Below are 26,726 nucleotides of genomic sequence, written 5' to 3' on the forward strand. Positions count from 1 at the left end.
AGAGAAAGGGGGGAGAGAAGGGGGAGGTTTGTTTGAGCCTCACTTGGCAAAGAGCCACAACACAGAGCAGAAAGACACAAAACTCACCCTGTTGAACAGATCTGATGGGGGGGGGGGCAGGTGAACGTCCAGCAAACACACAAACATCAAATTAAAAGATCAGTGTGGTGGTTTCCTTTATTTTCCAACTCAAAAAGTGAACGTTGTGACTCTGACGTCTCTTCTTCCTCCTGTTCGTCTGTTTGAGGAAATCACTGAGCCTCGTTAAACGTGAAACTAAATATCTGGTGAGCAGTTTTTAAAGATTTACATCTTCAGGAGGAACCAATGGGCTCAGAGCTGAGAGCCGCGGACATGTCGTCGGTTTAGGTCTGCACAAGAAACATTTTGGGGATGAGAGAGGCCTATCAGGGATATCATCACCACTGTCCCATTGTTTCTCCTCCCAGCAGGACGTCCACCACACACACCAACGCAAAACAACAACAACAACCGACCGACCTGAAGAAGAAGCAGCTGTCTTGGCTGGTAGCCATGTTTCTCCAGGGAGGAACAGACATGGAGCAGGAGGAAGAGGAGGAGGAGGACGACGACAAAGAGGGGGTGATGAAGAGAAAAAGAAAAGCATAAGGAGGAAGAGGACAAAACAGAGAGCCGGAGATGGATGAGGAGAATGACAAAAAAAGGTGCGAGAGGAGGAGGAATGAGAGGGTGAAGAGGAGGAGAGACACTCACACACAGTCCCGAACTTACTAAATACTGTAAAAGTAATAAAACCAAAATCTCTGACAAGTAAAAGCCAACCAAAGAAAAAGTAAATTGAGTTTTAGGGCAAAGGGCAGGAATAGATTCAGGTCAAGCAAGAATCTCCAGGTCTGAAAAGTGAAGCCAGTGCTGAAGCGTTCTCTCCAGCGGCCAGCAGGGGGCGACTTAAACCTGCGTCCTCTCCAGCAGCCAGCAGGGGGCGCCTTAAACCTGCGTCCTCTCTAGCAGCCAGCAGGGGGCGACTTAAACCTGCGTCCTCTCTAGCAGCCAGCAGGGGGCGACTTAAACCTGCGTCCTCTCCAGCAGCCAGCAGGGGGCGACTTAAACCTGCGTCCTCTCTAGCAGCCAGCAGGGGGCGCCTTAAACCTGCGTCCCCTCTAGCGGCCAGCAGGGGGCGCCTTAAACCTGCGTCCTCTCCAGCAGCCAGCAGGGGGCGCCTTAAACCTGCGTCCTCTCCAGCGGCCAGCAGGGGGCGCCTTAAACCTGCGTCCTCTCTAGCAGCCAGCAGGGGGCGCCTTAAACCTGCGTCCTCTCCAGCGGCCAGCAGGGGGCGACTTAAACCTGCGTCCTCTCTAACAGCCAGCAGGGGGCGCCTTAAACCTGCGTCCCCTCTAGCGGCCAGCAGGGGGCGACTTAAACCTGCGTCCTCTCCAGCAGCCAGCAGGGGGCGACTTAAACCTGCGTCCTCTCCAGCAGCCAGCAGGGGGCGACTTAAACCTGCGTCCTCTCCAGTAGCCAGCAGGGGGCGACTTAAACCTGCGTCCTCTCCAGCGGCCAGCAGGGGGCGACTTAAACCTGCGTCCTCTCCAGCAGCCAGCAGGGGGCGACTTAAACCTGCGTCCTCTCCAGGCAGGCCAGGAAGCAGGGGGGGCTTTAGGGCCCGTGTCCACCAAAGAGCTTTTTTCCTGACGCCAGCGTCTTTTTTCAATTCACTGCAATGGGAGCGCCGGGCGTTTTTTTTCCAGTCGCGTTGAAAAATGTTCAACTTTGGGAAAAACGCTGCGCTCGTCACTGTCACTTTTTACTCAGCCGTCCAATCACAGTAGAGGAGGGGCGGGAGCAACGGTTACTATCCTGGAACCGAGCTTCGTCCAACCTCAGCTCTTGGACCAAACGGCGGTACTCGCCGAGATGTTTCCTCGCCCACAAAATCTCATGAACCCACATACGGCGAGTCCGTCCTCTCTCTCTACCCGCTTCAGCCTTCTCTTCATACAGAGCGAGCGCTCTACTCTGTGATGACATTCGTACATCCAGTAAAGTTCGGTAGAACTACTGGCAACATCACTTCCACGGATTTTATGCATCACAGCAACCAAAGCAGTGGGAAAAAACGGCGTGCCTCAAAAATGCCCGCTGGCGCTCCCTGCTGGGCGTTTTCAGTGGACACGGGCCCTTAGGGCGGGGCTACCAGTGCGACCTGTCAATCAGGACAGAGGTGACTCTTACCCGCTGCTCTGTGTACATTTAACCGCTGAAAAAGCTCATCAGGAGTCGGCTGCTCATTTTTCCTGTAAGTACGTTTTGTTCTTAGCCTGTTTGTCGCTACCCAAAATTAGCATCCCAGCTAATATAACCTGAATTACAGATGCACCTTGCTAACCAAGCTAGCTAGCTAGCTCCACCCTCCCGTCCAAAAAAAAAAAAAATAAATCAAGAAGGCAAAATGCCAAACACAAGGCTTCAAAATAACAACAGATGACGCAACGGCGGCGCGTCCACTTCTTTTGTCATCTGTGGTTCAGGTCGAGGTTAAGAGTCCAGTCAGTGCAGGGTCCTCACAGGTATGCAGGTAGTAACACGCCTGGTGTGTGTGTGTGCGCACTGAAGCTTTCCAACAACTCGAGTCTCATCTTGTGTCTCATTAGGAATAATAATACACCTGAATTCATGATGCAGCGGCGTGCGTGCGTATCCTGTACCTGTGTTTGCCTCGGTTGAGTCGAGTTGACGGCGAGGCGTCAGCAGCAGGTCAGAGGCCAGAGAGACAGACGATCCTCTCTGGATACAGTAACACACTCGCAGTCAACAGTCAACACAAACCCCTTGTTTTTATTTCTGGTTGTTTACATCAATAAAGCTTCTAATCTGGTGATTCAAAGTGTTCCCAGTGATTCCTCTGTATTTAATCTGTATGTGTATATATTTACATTTTTTTTGACATCTCTTTGGTCAAGACAGAAAATTAAAGAATATAATTTAACAGTAAATAAACCATTCAAATCCCAGAAAATTCCCGCCCTGCTGAATTTGTACACATTCTACAACAACTGCATATCCCACAATGCACTGCAACACCAAAGTTCTAACAGGAAACAAAGGCCAAACTTGCCACCACAGGTTTGGTGTTATATTGGAGGTGTTCCTATATCTAGTTCTGGCCATGCGGAAAGGCTCACGAGTCATTTTTTGACCAAGTCCATGTCAAGTTTCAAGTCTTTTGTGGTTGTATTTGGTTTTAATGAGCGTTCTATCATCTGCTGCACGCCACCCGGTCTGCTCAGAACGCTGCATGGCTTTATCTAAAGGATGTGTAGGATAAAGCATGCACTGTATTATTTGCATTTACAGTATCAGCACTGATCACTTGCTGGGTCTCTGCTCCTGCACAGTTTTTAAAAATTAAACTAAAACGATGACTGTGGTTAAATCGTCGTCTTTCAGTTTGAATTTGAGGGTGTTCACGTCCATATTAGGTATCGGATCAGAATCAGTCCTCCAGTAGGTAAAATAAGGCACAGCGCTCTCACAGAAAGCTGCAGCTGAATTCAGCATCGCTCCTGCACCTCCATAACCGCCTGGACTGACTCCAGGCCGGTTTGTCTGTCTTCTCACAAAGCTCGTCCAGCTCGTCTTCCATCTCTGCTGCTCGGCAGCCAGAGAGCGAAGCTGCTGCCAACCCCACCAGCAGGAAATAAAACCCGCTCTCCTGCTGCAGCTGCACAGATCTTCACCGCTCAGCGTTCACCTGCTCACCGCTTCATTCAGGTTTACTTTAGAGTCCACGTCTGGCATTTTGTAAAGTCCTGAGAAAACAGATATCAGTTTCATCTCTGTGTGAAGTTTAGCTTAGCACAGACTGAAAGCAGGAGGAAACTGCAAGCCTAGATCCATCAAAAGAGGGAGTCTAGGCAGCTATCAACACCTTTCCACAAACTCAGAACTAGGTCGTACAACGTGTTGTCCGACCACGAAGGAAAAGTGTTTATAGTTGTAACACCTACACTTGAAGGACGCTGGAAGGCTGTCCGTCACTGAGGAAGGTCATGATATCGTATAAATAGACATAACAGAGTACCTTTTCAGACAGGCTCATGGTGTTGGCCTCAGCGGTGCCAGAAACACTGTAGTTGTGACGGGAAAGAGATAAGAGAGCGGAGAGAGAAGTTCACACTTAGCTTCACACGGCCGACCAATCACAGCGTGAGGTGGCTGTGAATGTGTCGGAGTACACCGACCCCCTGTATGCTCCAGCATACAATGTTTTCCTCAACCCATGCCACAACGACACACATGTCTGTTTGAAAGTACGACGACATCTGACCGTTCCCCAAAACGACGAGTACAAGCGTCCTTCAGTACGTCATGTAAGTCACATGACCTCGGCGTGACATTTAACACATTAAGTCGAAGAAACTACTTGGTTAGGTTTAAGAAAAGATCGTGATTTTGGTTAAAATAAGTCACATGACTTACTTCACGTGATGTAACCTCACATACGAAACGTTTAACTTAAAACTTTAAATAAGCTTTTCTTTCACACGGGACCTGCACATCCATCCACCTCAATCTCTTCTGCCACTAGAGGTCGCAGGCTAATAAAAAAACTAAATATGGGTCGTGATAAGCTGCTGCAAAATCGACCTGCACGGACGTCTTTCTGGCGAGGACAGACTGGATATTTTAGACAATAGACAAAGCTTTGAGTCACATGACAGTGTTTGTGTACAAAGCAGTTTTCCCAGTTTGCTGTGGAAGATCTTTCAGCACCTTTGGAATGAACTGGAACCCCAACTCTGATCACCAACATCAGTGTACTTTTACGTGGACAGTTAGGGTCATGAAGTCACCTTGGATTCTCCAACATCACTGATTTAGATAACAGAAACCACAAAACTCTGACTGTAAGAAATAAGGTCGAGGCCATGTTGTTGCTCAGCTCTCTCTCCCTCTCTCAGGTTGGCCGGGTTTCCCTTCAGTCGCCTCAGGCTCAGCTTTCCCTCCTTAAGTCCAGCAGCACAGCAGCGGATATTACAGCCCCGAGCCTCCGCTCGATTATTGGACCGAAAAAAAGAAGCTGCAGAGCCGACTGCTCTGCTCGGCATTAGAGGGAGAGTCACAGCTCGCAGCACCTGGCCAGGTCATCCTGCTGCACCGCACTTTAACACATGTTTACAGAAATCTGAAGACGAAACCAACACTGCTGTTTTCTACTGTCCGATCCCAAAATGTCTCAAAGCACCAAATACTGAATACAGAAAGTCAACCTGACAAATATTGGACTGATACTGTTGTTTTCCCTCGTCAAACACAAACCATCCCACAGGGATGTGTGGAGTGCTGTTGAGGGCTCAGATAAGGGGCGCGCTTGCTCCCGAAACGTGAACAAAACAAGACGATATATCAGAATAAATATTCACTACTGTGATATATTATTTGGGGGGTCTGGGCGTCCTCCCCCAGAAGATTTTGAGCATTAAACACTGAATTTCCTGCAGTCTAGAGACATTTTCCAACCAATTTATGGTTTAAATGTTTTTTATATATATATATATGGAAACACAAAATTCAGGTGTAAGGTGACAATACAAAATATAAAAATATAATGTAATATAATATAGTAATCAGCAACTTGTTTTTCTTTAGCTTCGGTTACTTTCTTGGATAGTGCACAGTTGTTTCTTAGATAGTTTCTCATTGTGCAAATAAACCTCTCTCAAAGCATTTTCATTTGTTATCTAAGATTTCTTGTTGCAAGCAGTTTTTCAGAACCATTTTAACAAATACTTTCACATGTCCCCAGCGTCCACACTGTAAATGACACCTATGGAAGCTTCAAATGTAGAGACAAAAGGAAAGAAACAAAGAGTAAAGAAAGATAAAAGAAAGGGAGAAGGAACGACAAAAGGTGCAGGAACAGAAAGAAAGAAAAGAAAAGAAAGGAACCATGAAGGGAAAGAAAAGATGGCAGGAAAGGTAAAAGGTGAGTGAGAGGAGTGAGTCATGTCGTTGGTCGGTGACAGCCTGAGACACACCGGGAGCTCGAGGACTCAATGTGTCCTCACACTTTCCACACCACAGAATGACCACGGGAGGACGAGAGACTGCCAGGACGAATGCACGGACAGAGAGAGAGGGAGAGAGAGGTGGGCGAGCGAGCACGCCGCGCTCAGGAAGTTCAAGCAGACAATTCTAATCCCCCAATTTCCTCCTCTCTAATCATCTCTACCCCGCTCATGGCCGTCTCCAAATTGGAAACATCTTCCGCACAATATGACACTCCCTCTGCAACACACACACACACACACACACACACACACACACACATAACCTTCCTGTGTCGTCTCAGCGTGGACTCGCTGCTGAAAAGGAAAATTTAGTGTGAAAACGTGAGTCACTTCCATCAGCTGACTACGAGCAACAGCAAGGTCACGTCTTTTTATTCAACGGGAACTTGTCCTCATAGAAGATGTGTGATCAGGTTTATCGCTCTGTGTCCAGGAAATGTTTAGCGTAGCTTAGCGCAGAGAGAGACTGGAAGACCTCCATCAAAAGAAAACAGCTCCATCTTCCATTAACAACAACTCTGTCTGATTTACATGTGGGAGAAAAAAGATCTGGGTTTGTTCAGCAGCTGCTGACCAACAACTACTCGATGCACACAACATCTCCTTAAAGGATCATTTCTGCATTTTCAAACATGGGCCCCATTTTTACATATGTTGGAGTCGAAATGACTAGTAGGTACAAAATGTTTTGAAGGACAAATCAGGGTATATGCAGGAATCCCGAAGTAAAATTCAATACCTTTTAAGACCTTTTCAGCATATTTTTACATGTATGTCGCTCCACTTTGAGCTGGAACCGGTTAAGTCTGAAACTAAGTCTGTGTGTACATTTTTATACCAATAACTTTAGTAAAACAGATGTAAAACAGAAAAAAGGGGCACATGTTGCTCTCAGGAGGCGGCGGCTAGAAGGAGCACATACAGGCATCCTGACTACATCTGTCCACCGCAGAGGATCCATCCACAACCTGGAGGAGGAGCTACTATAATTATATTAAAAGTATATTGTTAATATAATAGTAATCTGCTGATATCGATGTTTTTTATTTATGTGATGTTAGTATACTTCATATAATAGTAGCCTACTATATGTAGCTTTTTAGCACTATTAATTCCAGTTACAGCTGTTTCATTTTGGGATTTTTATTTATTCTCTTTATTTTTTATTATCTGTGAAAGAAAAATGTTCTACATGGTAGTTAGTCTCTTTAATTTTAAACTTGTCAATAAACATAACCGTTTATGCAGAACGATGAGTTCAACATTTGGAAAGTTTGCGCACGATGAGGCTGTGACTGATCTGTTCCCAAAAAGTCGGCTTTATGAAGTTGAACGTGTTTCAATAAAAGCCAAGTAACGTTAGTCGAACCAAAAATATCTACAAAATTGAATAACTTTTTAATTTTTAAATAAATTTTCGCAAAATTGATTTGTTACCTTTTAAGACCCCGCGGACACCCTGCAAGTGACGCTCTGAAATGTCGTGCGAGGCGAGTTGTTGCAGGAAGACGCAGTGGGAAACGAGGGAGAGGAGTTTGTTGTAGAGGAGAAGGAGGAGGAGGAGCAAGACTTCATTTCCTAACGTTACTCCAACACAACAAACTCCTCTCTCCATCTCTGACTCACGTTTCCACTGGCGTCTTCCTGCAACACCTCGCCTCTCACGACATTTCCTCCTCACTACAACAAAACCTTTTGTACCTACGAGTCATTTCCACACCAACACACGTGAAACTAGGGCCCATTTTACAAAATACAGAAATGATCCTTTAAGTTATGATGGGTGGACGGACTGTCACCTAAACCCAGCTGAGTACAGAACGGATTGTAGTCCTTTAAATACAGTTTAAAGACACCAGCTGAACCTGCTGATATGTAAATTAAAGGTTTCCAAGCCAAAAGCTTCTGACCTGTTTATGTTTGATTACTGATAACTGTATTTTTATCAGTGCACTTTAGGGTTTGCTGCTATGGAAGATGCCATCGCATGATATTTAAATTCTTTCAGAAATGTTGCCTTATCTGTAACATCTTTGGGTTTATAAGAGTTTAATCGGATTAACCATTACCAGGAAATGCTGATCCAAGAGGATCCAGTGAGCCTAGAAGAGAGACTCACGGCTTGTTCACTGCACACGGGAGGTGCTTCACCCACGTCTTTCAGTCTCACCCAAGTCTGACTGAAGCAGATGCGTTTCTATTTGAGCCCGTATTTTCACGCTACGGTCTCACGGTCTTTTTTCAATTCAATTCAATTCAATTTTATTTATATAGCGCCAAATCACAACAACAGTTATCTCACAGCGCTTTTCATAAAAGAGCAGGTCTAGACCGTACTCTGTGATGATATTTACAGAAGCCCAACAGTTCCCACCAAGAGCAAGCACTAGGCGACAGAGGCAAGGAAAAACTTCCTTTTAAGAGGCAGAAACCTCGAGCAGAACCATGGCTCAGGGTGGGCGGCCACTGCATCAGCACAGTGATTGAGAGTTGGGCTCACCTACGCTCAGTGTTTGTGCCTGAACGCAGCCTTGTGTCCCAGATGGAGCGCTGAAGCTGCTGCTCAGCTAACACGCCGCACTTCCTGTGTTGGAGGTTAGTTTGGGACGGCTGTTCTGCAGGTGAACGCAGTATTTCTGGTGAGACTTGGTGTATTAGTGTTTGCTTGACTGCACACAAAGATATAAAAGAGAAAGCTTCCTCTGTATGAATCCACTCCTCTATATTTCCATCACAGTTTAGTCATTTCAAGACATGCAAGAGTGCATGTTGGGTTCCACTTTTTCTCTGTGTACCATGAAAATCTGAGGTCCCTGAACTAACCCTACTTAACCCTCATCTACATCCAGGTTGCCATCTGGGTGGAATTCTTGTCCTGAACTGGATTTGAACTTGTGTTGTCAGACTTTCACGGTGTGAATCTTCACCTTCTGACGTCCAGTTTCTGTGTTTCCATTGCTGATTTCTGCGCCGCTGTGTCTCTCCCAGTTCCTCCAGCGAACTCATTAATGTTCATTTTTAAACTCCGTGTCTTGTCAGTCTGACCCTCTTCGGAGAGTCTGGCTAATGAACTAGACCTCACACAGACCACAAACACAGAGCCGGGCCGCCGTCAGTCCGCTACGATCCACTGATTCACAGAGCTGAGGGTCGCCTCTGCTCAACTCTCTGACCACACGTCCAAACACATCAGGCTGGATATAATCAGATACAAGAGAACAAGGAGTAATTCTGACCTTTACCATAAGTCTGCATTGAAACATGCATCCTAACCGACACATTCATCCTACCTTTCATAATAGATTATCTCGATTAGAGATTAATCTAACTTTGTTATATCTTTGTTTCTTTTCATTATATCACTTATTTCTGCAGGCAAATCTTCCCTAATGGCGACTGTACAGACAAGAGCCAGAGTAGACTAAATAAAAGGAACACCTGAACAACAAACCCTCCAAACTCCAAAATAAACAACAATACGTGTGGTTAGGTTAACTTAAACTACTTGGTTAAATGTTAAGAGAAAGACAGAGATCATGGTTAAAAGAAACCAACGTTGGTGTTGGTGGGAAACTGAAAAGAAAATCGGTCTCTGATGTGAAAGACAGACAGACAGTCATAATTCTCCAGAAGTTGCTTGTCAGGTAAACGTAAACACACACAACCAATGCTACCGGGACACTGAGACCTAAACACAGAGCATATTGTGGACTTGTACTGTATAAACGTCCACAAATATTTGTTCTGTCTGTCTGTCTGTACTGATCCAGGCCGATACATCATCGTAAATGACAGCAGCTCTAATCTAACAGCATTATTGTGTTTAAATTGTACTCTGCAGGAATGATGGAATTATACATGACTTTTCTTTATTCGATTACAGTTTTATATATCGGCCGCCCTGCTCTCTAAATATCGGCATCAGCCGTTGAAGAACTGATATCAGTCGACACCTGATTAATTTGGTATTTGTGGGTCATACAAAGAAATTATATAATTATAACAATGTCAGAAAAAAACTCCTGTATTTCAGTATATCTGGTTTGGAGTTGAGGGAAATAAAATTTAACATTAAGACCAAACAGAAAGTAGGCATATATCTAAATATATATACTGAAAGACTTGAATAAAAGAACCATTTGCAATATAATCCATCCAATAATAAAAACTAGAAAAGGAATGACTGAGCTCAGCACTACGGCGTTTATTTAACTTTCATTTTACAACCGAAGTTGTCTCTTATTTGAATTTGCAAACACAGCTTCACACACACACACACACACACACACACACGAGTACACAGTGGACAGATCAGGGGTGCTCACTGACAAATGGATTATGGGGTCATCGCTTGTAGTGCCGCAGAAATCCCGTTAACCCCCTGTGGTGGACAAACACATGCACGGACGGAGTCGCCACCTTCACCAGCTGCAGAGCTCGTTATTCTGTCAGAACATCAGTCAGTTTCATCGTTTATCTCCTTAAACCTTAAGAATCGTCAGGTTTTAAAGTGAATTTAAATTACAGCCTCCCCCCTGCTGTTCGGCACATGGGAACTCCACATATATTTAAAAATGCATTAAATATAATTTCATCAGGCATAAAAATCTCCCTCACACCAGAGTCCTGACCCAGCTTCACACGTTTTGCATTAAATGTTAATATTAATAAGATGTGATTATAATGCTGGAGTGTGTTTACAGCTGTTCAGCTGCAGACGAGTCTGGTTTCACAGCCATTTACTGTGAAAGTTCAGGCGCAAATATACACAAACTGGCAACGATTCAACTGTGATTAGAATATGTTTTATTCTAATATAATTGTACTGGTTGTGTAGCGATGCAGAAAGGCTGGGAAACACTGAGGGATTAAATGTAAATGCTGGTATTAAAAGAATGGACGGGCGTCTGGAGGAATGCAGGAAGAGAAATTAAGAACATTTGTATTATGAGAAGAAATATATCTAAACATTCAAATGTGGATCACCTGGATGCAATAAAACATGTATTAATTTTTTTACATTTCAGCAGATTTTCAAAATAACAGCAGAGAGAAATTAAGTTATGATGCAAATAGAAAATTTTAATGCCGGACTTAAATGACTTAATTTAAAATGTTTTTAATGACATTTAAAGCCATGAAAACTTTAGTATTTTTCACGGTTGATCCTGAATTTAAACAGATTCTGCTTCCATTTGGCAGCATTTAAATGTGTATTACTATATTAACTTAGGAAAACGAATTAATTAGCAAACAGCAGTTTTCAGCACTGTTTGTGGAATTAAAAATTTTAAAAATGAGATTAAAAACACTAAATTAACAACGGATCTGTTTCCCTGAAATGACCTGACAGAAATCATCTGGAATCATCACAGCTGCTTTTTTCCCCACTTTAAGCAGATAATCCTCTTTGTGTTTTCAGCCACTTTAACCTTCTCTGCTGCTTCAGACGTTGAAGCCCGGACGGATTTATACTCGACTAATTACCCCGTTATGAACATTTAGCAGAGGAGCGCCAGTGACAACTCAATAAAATGCAACACACTGTTTATATATCACTCATAACATGTTTGAGAAGATTTATTTATTTTGTTTGAGAGTGTACAGATGCCTGGTGGCTCTGTGCATGAAAAATAAGCCAGCGAATAACTAAGGTAAATTAAGATTTTAAAATTTTAACAAAATTTAAATTTTATTGTGCCATATTGTGGTGCACTTTTTTTTTTGTATTTTATCAAAAAAGTCCATAAATTTTGTCAAGTGTACACGTGAAGCTTTGGAGCACAAATTAAAAAGATAATAATAATAACCTAAACAATTAAACATGCCGTCAAATCAGACTGTTTAACTCACTCCATGAGACTCGTATATATTTTTTAAAAACACCCATATTAAAGAGTATTTAAATCTATGAATTTAATGTAAAATTTAAAAACAGATGGTCAAACTGAAGGTAAAAACAGACTTTTTAAGTTGAATTCTGCAGACAGAAAATCATCACTGCAGCAGCTTCACTTGATTTATGCGCTATTTGAGACAGTTAACAACCAATACTTTGGTGAGAAAAGGAGATGAGACACCTTGTATTAGAATTATTTGGGGCTAAAATTCATTAAAAGCAAAAAAAAAAAAAGACACCATCATCACTGCGAAATTTTACTCAACCATGATGTCTTTTTATCCGACAACACAAACGTTCAAGGAGACCAAAGTCCTCTGCCTTAAACTGCAGATATTAAATACGTTCAAAGACATTAAATCACCAAACAAAACTCATCGGTTTCTATATTTAATTATCCTCCAGCTGAGTCGTCGCATTCGGACACACACCGGGGAACGCACACATTCCTCGGAGCCTGAGCAGACGGTGACGGCGGCCGGCAGAGTAAAAGATCATCCACAGGCTGCCGGCCGCCGTCCTGCTGCTGCTGCTGCTGCTGCTGGTGGGCTGGGCGGTGAAAGTGTGTGTGTGTGTGTGTGTTTAGTGGACGGGGGGTTGGTTTTGGTTTGACCGAGAGGAATTCACAAAGTTCACGGTCCTGTTACGGAGAGGATAAAGCCGTCTTTGTCTCTTTGGCAACACAACTCTTTTTAATTCAGGCAGACGGAGAGGAGAACCTGCAGCGCCAAAACTCTGCGTCCACCCACCAAAAACTACCCACAGTGTGAGTCCGACACCGGCAGTGTCGTGTTAAATGTGACGGTGACAGTAATAATGAGCTGTCCTCTAATGAACTCGCAGCTCTTTCATCTTCCCTGGCTCATTTGGACGAGCCGGGGCCACAATAGACTATTGTGAACGTCCAAACTCCCCCGACCCCCTCCTCGTCTCTCAGCGGAGTCGCCAAACTCTGCTCAATCCCCGGCTGTCCAGCTCCTTTCTCCCCGCCTGGACATTCACCCCCCCCCCCCCCCCCCCCCCCCCCCCACACTCCTCCATTCTCACAGCAGTGACGGGGATGTCAAAGGTCGGCTGGCCTCGCTGACCACAACAAGCTGCTAAATGTGGCCCGGCGCTGCAGCCGGAGCCCCGCTGTGTCCCGGGACACCGCCGCTGAGATGGGTATTAGCGCGAAGGGAGGTGGGGTGTTTGTTCCCTGGTGCGATGTAATTGCCACAGCGGCCGATGATGTGTCAGGACTCAGGAGCCGAGCGAGACGTTCAGCTTTGGTCTTTCTTTGAGACCCTGACAGAGACAGAGCAGGACTTTCTGTGTGGTGTCACAGAAGTTTCCTGTTAATGAGATGGACGCAGAGAGAGGGAGAGAGTAGACGGGATGACGAGAGGAGCCCCAGCGTCAGGACAGCAGAGGGAAGGAACAAAACGCCCGGCCGCGGCTGCAGACCTGAGAGCTGGCACTCGTCCTCTAACGGGACGCCGCGGAGACGAGAGAGGGGAGCACACAGGGAGGGGGCGGCGGACACGCTGATGGATAAAAACAACAAACAGTCCGAGCGGGTCACAAATCCAGGAGCTTTTTCTTTTTTCTGGGAAATAAAACACAAAGCCGCTGTTCGGCGTTTCTGAAAGCTCAGCCACAAGAAGGAGGAAGAGAAAGAGGAGGAGGGAATGTTCTTCTTTTTGGTTGAAGAAAAAAGGAGGAAGAAGAAAGAAAGAAAGAAAGGAAAAAAAAAAAACTGTTGTGCCAACTTACCATCCACCAGGTCCTGGCTGAGATGTCGTAGCAGAGCTGCCATTTGATGGAGCCTTCCGAGGTTTTCCCTGCCATTACGCTGTCAGCAAGCTTCATCTGATGCGAGCGCGCTCACCGGAGATAAGACACCTAATTGAGAAAACATTTGCACTGGCATGTTGGGCAACATGTAGCCCGCTCCATACCATATGGAATCATGGGTAAAAAAAAAAAAAAAAAAAGCAAAAAAAAAAAAGCAGCTCCTTGACAATGAACCAATCTCATGCAGACCCCGTGGCAAGGTGAGCGGCAGTCATCTGCTCGGAGAAAAAAAAAAACAACACACACACCCCCTCACTCACACACACACACACACACACACACACACACACACACACACACACACACAGCAGAGCAGAATGATGAGCCTTTTTTCCGCATCACTGTGCGCCTTCGGGTCGCTTCCCCCTTTTTTTCGTCTTCCCTTCTCTGGTATAATTAGGGCTTGTTCATCATTATCACCATCATCATCCTCACCAGGAGAAGAAGAAGAAGAAGAAGAGGACGCATCCCGGGCTAAACTGAAGTGACTCCAAACAACTTCTTCTTTTGAGTTTTTATGGTCACTTTAATAGGACGGAGGCAGGTAGAGAGAGAGAGAGAGAGAGAGGGAGAGAGAGGGAGGCAGAGACACATGGAACTGCTTACAGACTATCATGCTATGTTTTGTTTTGGGTTTCCATGCTTCCTCCCCTCCTCCCTTCTCCCCTGAATCCCTCCATCCTCACCCCTCCATCCCTCCTTCAGCAGAAAACCCGTGTGTTTTGGCATAAATACCTCCAGACTGAAGGGTCCAGCGGAAGCCCCGGCGAGATAGAGAGCGAGAGAGCATGTTCACGCTCCATGAAGAGTGGACGCTGCCCCGCCGCTGCCGCCTGCAAAACACCACGGCGCTCCATCAGCAGGTCTGCTTTCATTTTTACGTTTCTGTCTGAGGAAAAGATGAAAAAGTAGAAATAAAAACTTCTCTACAAGTAAAACTGTACAAGAAAATGTTATGCATGTTTACAAAGAGTCGCATTAAATGGCTTCAGGTAGTGTCATATAAATATGTATTATGAGACATATGCACTGGCTTGTAAACAGAATTTGAATCTTGTAGCTGGGGGAGCTAGTTAAGTTGTTATGTCATATGTCAATACAGTGGAGAAAAAGTACAACCTTTGGAAGCACTTTATAATAAGACATTAGATATGTTAATAAATTAGTTACTAATTCTTAATGGGTCAGTTATAACCCATTAAATCAATATGTTAAAAAAAATTTGTTTTGGTCATTATTGTTTTATAGATGTTGCAACCCCCGGTCAATAAAAATATATCTGACTGATAATGTGAGAATATTAGTGCAGATGTTTTCCAGACGGTAAGCAGTCTAACGGTGCTTTAAATGAGTCGCCCTGATGCTGCATAAACAGCAGCCAGGGGGACTTTTAAATGGCTTGCAACTGATCAATAAAGCATATGTAAATTATTTATAATGCAAGAACTTTTAATCCCGTCTGTCATTTCTTAGAATGTGGTGTTTCCCCCTGAAATATAGTGAAGTAGAATAGAAACGTTAAAGTAAAGTACAAGTAGCTCAAACTGTACTTAAGTACAAGACTTGAGTAAATATAGTTAGTTACAACAAGCAAGCACTGCTATCTGAGAGTCAGAAAAGATTTTATATGTAAAGTTATAAATTATTTTGAAATTTTAGCTTTTTTAGACCTCCTGTTTATTCACCACTGGATAAATTTTTATAAACTCATTTTAAGTCAGTGTGCAGACGTAAATGAAACGTAAATATGTTGTATTGGATTTTTATTTTTATAACGTAAACATATATAATATATGTGAAGTGTCAGGACTACAGTAGATAATGAATATTTATGTTACATTGTCATACAGTGTTTATCCAAAATTTAATGTTATTAAGATAACAATTTTAGCAAAGTTAACCAAGGTTTAAACAATTTCAGAAAGTTTATTGAGTTATTCATAATTTATCATACTGTTACTGTCCAGTAAAAACATGTACCTTCAAAATGCAAACAAAGCGCAGCTTGTTTTCAATTCCAACTGTTTTTTTTTTTGTTTTTTTTATTTGCATATCTCATTAAAATGGAAATGCAGTTGTGCAAGTGTAGATTATTTAAAAACGTCATTCACAATCAGCTGTAATTAGAAATACTAACACTAAGGTTTGGGTATAACTGGAGTTTTTCCACGTTGTATGGGTGATATATGTTTTTTTGTTTTATTTTCCAGGACAGATAAAAGCAGCGGGGCTCGTCGGAAGCAGCAGCATCGTCCCATTCTGTCAACAAACATGTGCTTTAACCTGTCTGATAATTTCACTGTCTGAAGTTGGGGGGGCTTAGAGAAAGGTGAGGGAGGTGTGGGGGGTCTGTGAAGCTCAGGTTCCTAATCAGAGGGGGAATACCTGAACCAGAGTAGAGCCGCCATCAAACAGTTCTCCCATTGTGGCGGCCAAACAGAGGAATGCGATTCAGCCGGAGATACGGAGGGACGTTCGGGTTGTTGGTTGTTGGGGTATGGTACACTAGGCCAGGAGTTGAGGATGTGAGGGGGGGGGTGAATGTGCCAAGTAAGGCTCTCTACACGTGATCAACTGAAGAGCCACGCTGACCCACTTGAATCTAACTTAGCTGAACATGTTTCACCTCAGGAGGCTTCAGTGAGGAAATTAAGATGCTGTCCTGAATGTTTTTTAATACTTCAAATTATCTGATCAAACCTGTTCTGACTCCCAAGTCGCCACATATAGACGCACGGTGGGCCAGAAACCGGACTTTCAGTCAGGAGGCTTGTGTCCGTTCCCCGTGTGGAACAAAAAGTCAATATTGAATGTTTTTATTTAAATTACAAGCAATTGTAAGCAATGTAACTTGGCTTACATAAGTGAACATAAACGTTATTTTAAGCCAAATTATGATATTTTCCTAACTCTAACCAAGTTGCTTTGGTGCCTAAACCCAACCAAGTAAGTAGTTTTGGTTCCCTAAACCCAACCAAGTAAGTAGTTTTGGTTCCCTAAACCCAACCAAGTCAGTAGTTTTGGTTCCCTAAACCCAACCAAGTAAGTAGTTTTGGTTCCCTAAACCCAACCAAGTCAGTAGTTTTGGTTCCCTAAACCCAACCAAGTAAGTAGTTTTGGTGCATAAATCCAACAAAGTAAGTAGTTTTGGTGCCTAAACCTAACCAAGTAAGTACTTTTGGTACCTAAAACTAACCAAATTTAGACTTAATGTACTGTTTGAAAACATTACCTACTAGTTTTATTCAGAAAGTTTAATTGGACGTGGCATTTTTATTTTTGCTAACTTGACCGAACGTTTAATACTTTTTGTCGCTAAAGGGTACCCAGGGCGTTTAAAGGTGATGCCAAGGGGTCTTGACCAAGCGTCCATATATGGATGAGTTGGGAGTGAGAATGTGTTGACCAAGAAGCTTAAACATTAGTGTCTCAGTTAAAGTAAATAAATATGTTGGCTAATCAGCTAAGCTAACTGATTGCTGCACTAACCAAGTGCATAGACCGCCGGAGAATATTTGCAGAGGAAAAGTGAGAGAAATTATGCATTTTAACTGATGTAAGATCCATTAGGACAACATAGGTTTGTTGATTATAACACTGCATTGATTTTTTCCAGCTCAGGGCACAGTTTGAGTTCTTAGTGACAATGATCACATGATTTGGAATAACCTAATTGGTTTCAATCTTCCGTAATTTGGCATTGGCTAAAATAATATCCAGAATGATGAGTTTAATCTCAGATCAATTCTCAATAAATAAACTACTGGGAGGAAGTCTCATCCAGCAAGAAACAAAGTGGTACAGTTAGCTAGCTTGAACAGCACAGTTAAAGCTGAAAAATAGCACTAGGTAACTTGAATTTAACACTTTAAGCTGCTAAAATAAGCAGTTAGCTAATTTAAACAATTATCTGCCAAGCAACGATGTTAAACAGTTCAAAATTCTAAAATTAGGAAAAAAAACATAACTACATTGTTTAAAACAGACTGTTTATGACTTGTTAAGCTAACCTAATCTTACCAATTGTTTTCTAACTGAATTTAATTTTAACTGTTATCTTGAAGTTAATTGTTTTAACAGATGGAATAATCTGTAGTAGTAATCATCTTAAATAAATACTAGTTAACGGATTTTCTTTTCTTAGTAAAGTGAAACATTAGCTAACCTAAACTTATCAGCTTAATTACTAGTCAGCTAAATTGTGAAATATTAGCTAACTGAATTTGACAGTTTTAGCTGCTAACTTAAACTTCATTGTTTAAACTGATAAAAAAAATATGCCGTTAGCTAACAGCTAATTACATTGTTTAAGATGACAAATGATTTATTTTCTAACTGAACAGTTTTAGCTGCCCAAACAAATCATTAGCTAACCTGGAGTTTATCAGCTTAAATAAATTATTAGTCAGCTAAATTGTGAAATATTAGCTAACTGAATTTAACAGTTTTAGCTGCTAACTTAAACTTCATTGTTTAAACTGATAAAAAAAAAATGCCGTTAGCTAACAGCTAATTACATTGTTTAAGATAATTAATTTCTAACTGAACAGTTTTAGCTGCCCAAACATATCATTAGCTAACCTGAATTTAACAGTTTTAGCTGCTAACTTAAACTTCATTGTTTAAACTGATAAAAAAAATATACCGTTAGCTAACAGCTAATTACACTGTTTAAGATGACAAATAATTTATTTTCTAATTTAACAGTTTTAGCTGCTTAAACAAACCATAAGCTAACCTGAACCTTAAGTTTCTCATATAATGCTACTTCGCTAAATTGACATTTTTTGCTGGCAAAATAAAAATATTAGCTAACTAAACATAACAGTCACCAAAACAAACGATTAGCTAACATGCACTCGAGTTTGAGTGTTAACTTTTATAATAAATGGTTAGCTAGCCTGTCAGAAAGGAGCCTCTGAACCATCAACTTATTGTACACTTACACAGCAGATGCAGAGCAAAGGTATCTTCCCATTGGGGTGTCTGTGTCCACCTGATGTTTATAAGTCCAGTATCACTTCTTTTTAGCTTCTTTTAGTCTGCATCAACTCCTGAGAAAAATCTCTTTAGCTGCTAATTGATTCTACTTTATTCACCAAATGCAGGAGTAATAAGCAATCAATGCATAGTGGTGTGTTCTGTGATATCTGCAGTTTCCCTAAACACACAAAATCATTTATTTACTCTTAACAGTTCAAATGATGTAACACTTATATTGCAGATGATTTATTATCAGTGTATGCAACTTTTGAACTGATTGTTTTGTATAATCATTTAATAATTAATATTTACACTGCACCAAAATATTTAATGCAAAATTGGCAAAACATTATCTATTCATCTGTTACGTTTTACTTCCTCAAATTGTTTTTCATTTCAAAAGACACCTTCATGTACATTCATTTCATGCATTCACAAAAATAAATAAAAATGTAAAAGAAGGAGTTGTTAGTGTTTGTTTTTTTTAAATGCTGCCTTTGAGTGTATGTCCCTCAATCAATATTCCCTTACATGACAAACACTCAGTACATTACTCTACTGAACACTAAACCAGGAGATTTAGGAACATTTTGTGACATATTTACACTTATTTTCATCTTGCAGAGGTGAGATTAAAGTCATGTGGTGTAGAATGTTAGAATGAAATGGCATGATGTTAGTATACAGCAGAAAACAGCACATAAGGAGTGATTCCACATTTAAATGTCAATACTAGTGTATCAAAGCAAGACAGCTTAACAGACACTTACGTTTCGGTGTATGGTCATTTTATGTGTAAAATAAATGTTATAAACATATGTTGTTAAATACAACTGTGCTATTCCTACGTATAAAACACTGTACAGTGGAAACACAATGAAAAGGATGTTCCAGATGCTCCCAGTTGGAGGCAGTGTTGTGTCTTCTGGGTTTTATCTACTGTTTTATCTTGAAGAGGAAAGCTGAATGAAATCATGACAGATGTTTCTTTTGACTCCATCTGATTCCCTCACCTGTCCTCCAGCCGATTCTTCCTGCTGTCCGTTCTCAGTTCTTCTGTGTTTCTGTTACAATGAAAGACATGAAGAATTGATAGTGAACTACAAATGTGCCCAAGTGTGACTCGTGTACATCTTTGTGGAAATAACTCGGGATGGGAGATAAAGATGAGATTCATTTAGTTTTATGTAAATGTCTGGGATTTCTACCCATAAAATTTGTTGGTTTTGTTAAACAGAACAAAGTGTGCATGAGTTGGCTTGATTTCTGACTGGTCAATATTTATAAGAACACACTTAAAAAAATGTTAATATTTCTTAATTTTTAAATTAAAGTTACAATAATATAATTTATGTTTTAAAATATTACTGGGACTAAAAAATTAGTTAAAGTCTATTTTTTTTAGAGCCTTTATTTTTTCTGCTTACATGTTACATTTTCATAAAATGATTTGTGCTTAATCAAGATACCACAAACTAAGTACCTGCACACAGTGACTGAAACGTGGGGGTCCACAGAGGGATTATCCAGCCTTGAACATCCTTTTTGAAATCTCTGCAAGTGTTTTTATTGCAGGAAAAAGTTAAGTTTACAAGAGATGGAGAAGCTTAAATCTATTTAATAATCAGTAATAATTCCATACCAATTACTAACAAATAGATATAAAAATTCTGGAGAGAAATTCTTCCGTTAAACACGAGCCTTATGTCTACAGTATTGTCTTATAAACAATGTATTATTTTTAATCTGGATTGTTTAGTGAATTATTATAGCGATAAACAAGAAGCGTGTAAAAACATCTCGTGTCCTGGCAGCATGTTGATGCTTCAAGCAGCGAAACTCCAGCAGGATCCTGTCAGCAGAACGAGCCTCGACACATTTCTCCAATTTATCCCCAAGATCCAATAAGTTACACAAATATGTGCATTTTGCTTCCTTCCTCTCACTAACCAGAGAGAGAAGAAAAGACCTGATTGTCAACATCTGTTTTCCCTTTCCCCCGTCTTTGTGCAGCACGTCGGCGCCCCTGGGCGTCACAGCAGCAGCACCCTGCCACCCAGCGCTGCATCCACCCGCCCGCCCGGCTGTCCCGCTGAAGCTCAGTGAAGCCCAAGTGTCCATATGAAGACAGGTTAACAGGGACGGTTCACCAGCTGTCCTTCCACTGCCACAGTCACCACATCAGCCATATTAAATGACCCTTTTTTGTTCTCCTCCTCCACACTCCGTCCAAAAGATCTTGTTCGCATCGTCTCCTGTGTATTCCCTTGTTGTTCCTCCCCTAATTTTAAAATGTTTAGCTCTGCAGCATCTGCACTTGCAGAACATTAGAGGATCGCTCAAACGGAGCATTTGACAAAAGCCAGGAAGCCTGCGCTCCAAACAAGAGTGTTTGTTTTCATGCATTTTTCCCCCTCGTCCTGATTGCTGTCAGATGCCTTTGTGTTCCAGGTGGTTGAGACGGCAGACGGGGAACCACACAGAGAAATAAATACTACACGTCCTCCTTTATTTCTGCTGCTGTCAACGTATATATTGTACTCTGTATGGAGTGTAAATAGGCCAAATGGCTTTGAAATCCACAACAGGAACTGATTACTCTCCCAAGGGCTGGTGAGGAATTAGGACCATCTGACATTAGACAGAGAATGAGATCAGATTGATTCAGTGGACTGAACCAGAGCAGTTCAACCTGTCCGATGCGTTTTTGGTTTTAGTGGAATCTTCTCGTTGACAATCCAGCAAAGATGTGACACAAATGTGTCGTTTATAATTTCCTGGGAGATCAGCCACAAGAAACTGCATGGAAGCGTTGAGGCTAGAGTTCTGCAGCCTTTTCACATTAAGCTCAGAGTAAAGATGAACATATACCAGAAATAAAATTTAACACACAGAGATACACTAGATGACCAAAGGTAGGTGGAACAATCCACCAATTTGTGACTGTTAAGTCTGGTCGGGCTCACAGTTCCAGGTCATCCCAAAGGCGTTGGATGGGGTTGAGGTCAGGACTCTGTGCAGACCAGTCAAGTTCTTCCACACCAAACTGGGAAGACCATTTCTTCATGTAGCTCATGCTGAAAACACGAGACAAACAAACCGTTGGAGGACCACTACTGTCTATTTCAGTGGTTCTCAACCTGGGGATCAGGACCGTCACAAGGGGTTAATTCCTGTTAACATTGGGATCTGAAAATAAGGGAACCCGCCCCACCATGAGCCATCTCACCACCACAGTCCACATAACGATTACATTTAGAGAAGGGTGCACACAGTGAATCCTAAAATCACCACTAAGCGACTGCTTGCTTTGAACATCCCTGCATTATATAAATGAAAACACAAAAGGGAAAAATAATTCAGCACCATTCATTTATGTATTACTTGAACGAGGATACATCAATTACACATTTATTTAAGGACAACTGGAAGAAGAGAATGATAATGAAAATTCCTCATTCCTCCCATTTTCTGAAATACATGCACATAATTTTAGGCTTTTTGGCCGGTACTACTCTTCATCCCTCTCACATTTATCTGTCCTCGAATCCTCGCGCTGCTGTTCTTCTTCAACCAAGCAGTTGTTGTTTTACGACTTCCCTTCACTAGATACAGCTAATGTTTTACATACTGCCACCTGCTTTACCGGAGGCAAATGTAGCAAATATATCAAAAGGTTAAAATAAAGGGAGGAATATGGGAAGATTTTTAAAAAGGAGAATTAAAAAAAAAAAAGGCAAAATACAGAAGAATCCAGGGAAAAACGGGGGTGTTGACAGGTATGAGGGGTTGAGATGAATCCAAGGGATCCCAAGATGGTTAGATGGCTATGATATTAGAAAAACCCAAATTAAGTCTCATGTTTCGTCTTCTTGTAATGTTTTTTTCCTTGTGACATACTGGAAACTTTTATATCTTAAGCCCTCTAAGATGAAGGGAAAGAGAAACCCATCCTCCAGTTGAACCACTGTGCACCCTGATCCTGGCCTCACAGGCAAAAAGGTTTGAAACCATAAAAATTCTGGATGTCGTCCTTCCATGGGTGACAGAGGTGGTAGGGGGTGCGGCTACAGACGCTGACCCAGAGCATCACATCAGAGTGATTTATGCGCTCCACTGCAGGCAGAAAGCACAACGAAATGTGGATCCTTCACATCCCCCCCCGTTTGTTGAATTTGATAAGCTCCCCTCAGGAAGGCGTTATAGCGTTCTGCTAAATTCTTTTATCTGTCGCGCAAATGCTTTGATAAATTCATAAGAGCTAACGGGTCTACTTGAAGCTCCTGTTGGTTTCTATGTTTAGATGTATTTGTTCGTTTGTGTCCTGTGTTGTGTATTTGATGTTATTAATCCTGGTGAAGCCAAAAACAAGCTTCCAGAAATGGATAATAAAGATTTATCTTATTGTAACTAAGGAGCTAGCAAAACTATATGGCGAGTGATACTCATACTTTTTGCCATTTAACAAATAGGCAATATTTACCTACTGTGAAGCGTCTACTTCAAAATATTTGTGGTGTGCATAACGAGCATTTGCTACAGTAAAATGTACCAGCTATGTTAACTTACAGTCACAGTTGTGCCGAAGATCGTCTTTTTAATCTGACATCCGTGGTGGATGTGATGGTGTCATGTCACATGACCTCCTCATGAACGTGTGTTCCCAACTTTTAGACGTGTATATCAGGCTGAGTGAACCAATCGGGAAAGTGAAACTGTAACATGAAAAATATCTTAGACATCTGAACTGTATTTTTCAGAACAAGGCTCCAATGTACAGATGTTTCCCGTGTGCCGTGAATGCAGCATGAGGACAGTAATAAGGACCTGCTGGACACGTGCTCTGACGATGAGAAATCCAGGCATCTGGTTCACTGAGCAGAAGAAACAAATCAGTGCAATAATGACTTCATTGTTCTCCAACAGAGACGGTGAGGAGGATCCCTGTCAGCTGCAGACGCACATCTCATCTGCAGTAAACCAACTAAATACTACAGCTGTGAAATGATCAATTCATGGATGACTGCTTTATCACTGATTGATATATTTTAGTAATTTAACAAGTGGTCATTCAAAACACTATTCGGCGGCTGCTAGAAATCTGTTTGCTTCAAGTTTTTACTGAAAGCAATTGTGAAACTGTAAAAAGAAACGTTATTGGACAGCAAATGCAATGAAGAGAACGAATCAGAAACCACAAACAAAAGTTCAACCAAAAGTAAATTAGACTAGAGACTAACGGCCTCATCACACCAGGAGAGAGACGGCTTCATCCATGCATCGTCACTAAATGTTTGGTTCTCAGTGGTGGACAGTAACTCAGTACATTTACTCAAGTACTGTACTTAAGTACTGTGTTGTTTTTAAATATGACCTGCCAAGGGACTGCAGAGGCAAATTAGCTTGAAGCTATAATATGGTACAGTGCATTAATGGAAATGCTTGTTTGTCCCTTTTAGATAAATAAATTAATGAAAATTAGAGGTATTTATACTTTACTTGAGTATTTTCTTTTCATGCCACCTTCTTCTTCTACTCCATCTCAGAGGGAGAGATTGTACTTTTTCCTTCACTACATTTATCTGACAGCTTCAGTTACTTTACAAATTAGGATTTTTACAAACAAAACACATGAAGGGTTTATAAAAATATGTTTTGTTATAAATGTAACTACAACAGTTTTTACAAGTACAATTTGTTGATTGACAGAAATTTCTTTGGCAACGATTTTGATCGTTTAAGTCATTTTTCATATAAAAACATCTCATGGTTCACAAGTGTGAAGATTTGCTGCTTTTTCCTTTTAATGATTTTAATGCATTTTTAATAATTTTAAGTTTTGGACTGACAGAACAGGCATTGTGAAGGCGTCACTTTGGGCTCCGAGTAGCTGTGACAAAATTTCTCACTGTTTTCAAAATGTTTTATAATCGATGAGGCCTAAAGGAGGAAATAATCAGAGGAAGAATCCATAATGAAAATAATCATTAATTGCAGTCTGATGAATAGTTCAACCAACTACAACAGTAAAATCCTGCTTTTACATAAATGCATGAGTAACAATCTAATGATATAATACAAACAGTCACAGGAGACAAGTGGAATACTGCATTTCATGTGTTGATAGGTAAAAAGTACTAGGTAAATTATAAGCTATCAAATATAACCCTCATGAATATAATCAAGGCATTTCAGGGCAGAAACTACCTTTCAGCCAATAATTAGAGGCTTCAGTCACTTTCTGGAAAGTGGAATCCTGCATTTTGTGTGTTGTTCTGGCCATTTAAAGGGATTTTAACAGGTAAAAAACTGGATTGGTTGGTACACAGCAGGTTAAATAATAAGGATAACTGCATAAGAGATCATGTCTTTATTTTATCTCAGCAGTAAGTCCTGTTAATTATAGGCTACATTCTGTTTTCTAAATGTAAACAAGGATATTAGACATAAGCCTACCAAACACACAATCCATCAGCAGCAACAGGCTTCTGTTATTGCCTATAATCACATAAAAGGTCAGACCTGGTTACTCTATAAAATGCAAACACTTGTTTGGCCACAATTGTGTTTATTCTGTTAAAAGAACTGTTAAAGTATCAGAATCTGTGTTAGTGAGCACTTCTCCTTTGCCGAGATAATCCATCCACCTCACAGGTGTGGCATATCAAGATGCTGATCAGACAGCATGGGGATTACACAGGTGTGCCTTAGGCTGGCCACAATAAAAAGCTTTAGGGCTGGTCGCAATAAAAAGCTTTAGGCTGGTCGCAATAAAAAGCTTTAGGCTGGCCGCAATAAATTCTTTTGTGGGTGAACTACAGAGTTACAGCCTTGTCTTAGTTGGATATTTTCCTTTGTTTGGATATTCTTGGACGTTACCTGCCTGCACACATACGTTTTGTACCCTTTTAGATTTTGTTTAATAAATTAGATAATTGAAACTAATATTTCCGTGTCTGGGTCTTTCCTGCCTCGGCCCCCATCTTGACAGCAGACTTAAATTGTCATTGATGAAGTTCCTTCTGCCCTCGTGAGGGTTTTAAAGAGGTGGTTTCAGGGTCCTTTAGTAGCCTCAAATGGCCCTTGAGGGAGGTCCCTGAGTGAGGTAAGTGGTTACAGCATCAGTACTGTTTCTATAGCTAGCAGCGTTTTTGAGCATTGATTTAGGACTGTTGACCAGAACCATGAGATGTCGCCACTTGACAGCCAATCAGAGAGCAGGATTTCCCATGGCTAAATGCAGTATTGGTCCAAAAGGTCTCGAAAGACTCACAGTCTGTCACTGAAGAGACTCTGTGGAATAAACTGGACCACTGAGGTTAATATATTCTACGGGAGAGTCTACAACGTACAACAGAGCTGACACCTTCACTGTACAACCAGCTGCTGCACTACAGCGTCTGTACACTGCTGTGTGTGTGTGTGTTGTCCGAACATACTGAATGCAGAGGCAGCCACAGAGCCCTGAGGCCCCTGGCATACAAGATGGACCAGAGTGGAGGGTGCATGTGTGTATGTGCATGTGTGCGCAGGGTTTTGAGCATTAGCCATGAGCGCCATCTGCCTCTCTGTCACTCAGAGCCAAGATGTTCGGTCAAACCGCTCGCCGGCGTGCTTGGACGTGGTTGTGAAGCTCGGCTCATTATCTCTCTGCCTGCTCGCTACGTTCAGAGGTAGTTTGGCTTCTTTTTCCATCCACAAACACTCAAAAAACAGTCGATTATCAACCTGCTGCACTACAGTCTGAGAGAGAGTCTGTCCAACAGCACGCACACAGACAGATTTCAGTCAAGTAAAGATTTTTGACCACTTCAATGTGACATACTCACACATAACATTCTCATGTTTGGATTATATTTCAAATGTACATTTTGTGGAATAACTCTTTTTCTGTGTTTACTGATGTAAACAGACCTGCAGCAGGAAAACATTTAGATTTATTGTTAAAGCACAAA

At 41.7% G+C, this 26,726-nt stretch overlaps 1 protein-coding gene across 1 annotated transcript in view; it reads right to left on the minus strand.

Annotated features, from left to right (window-relative positions):
- The window catches only part of LOC119900200 (nuclear factor 1 A-type), a gene marked incomplete at its 3' end in the record, with an annotated part of 203,665 nt that extends 189,783 nt beyond the window's left edge, over nucleotides 1-13,882 (minus strand). The window contains 1 exon segment of the mRNA XM_038714955.1: nucleotides 13,708-13,882. Within this exon segment, the coding sequence (XP_038570883.1) occupies nucleotides 13,708-13,803 (96 nt within the window).
- Nucleotides 13,883-26,726: the final 12,844 nt, after the last annotated feature.

Source organism: Micropterus salmoides, unplaced genomic scaffold (assembly GCF_014851395.1).
Source record: "Micropterus salmoides isolate LMB-PRFRI ecotype aquatic unplaced genomic scaffold, ASM1485139v1 Ms_hic_scaffold_13, whole genome shotgun sequence".
Lineage (NCBI taxonomy): Eukaryota > Metazoa > Chordata > Actinopteri > Centrarchiformes > Centrarchidae > Micropterus > Micropterus salmoides.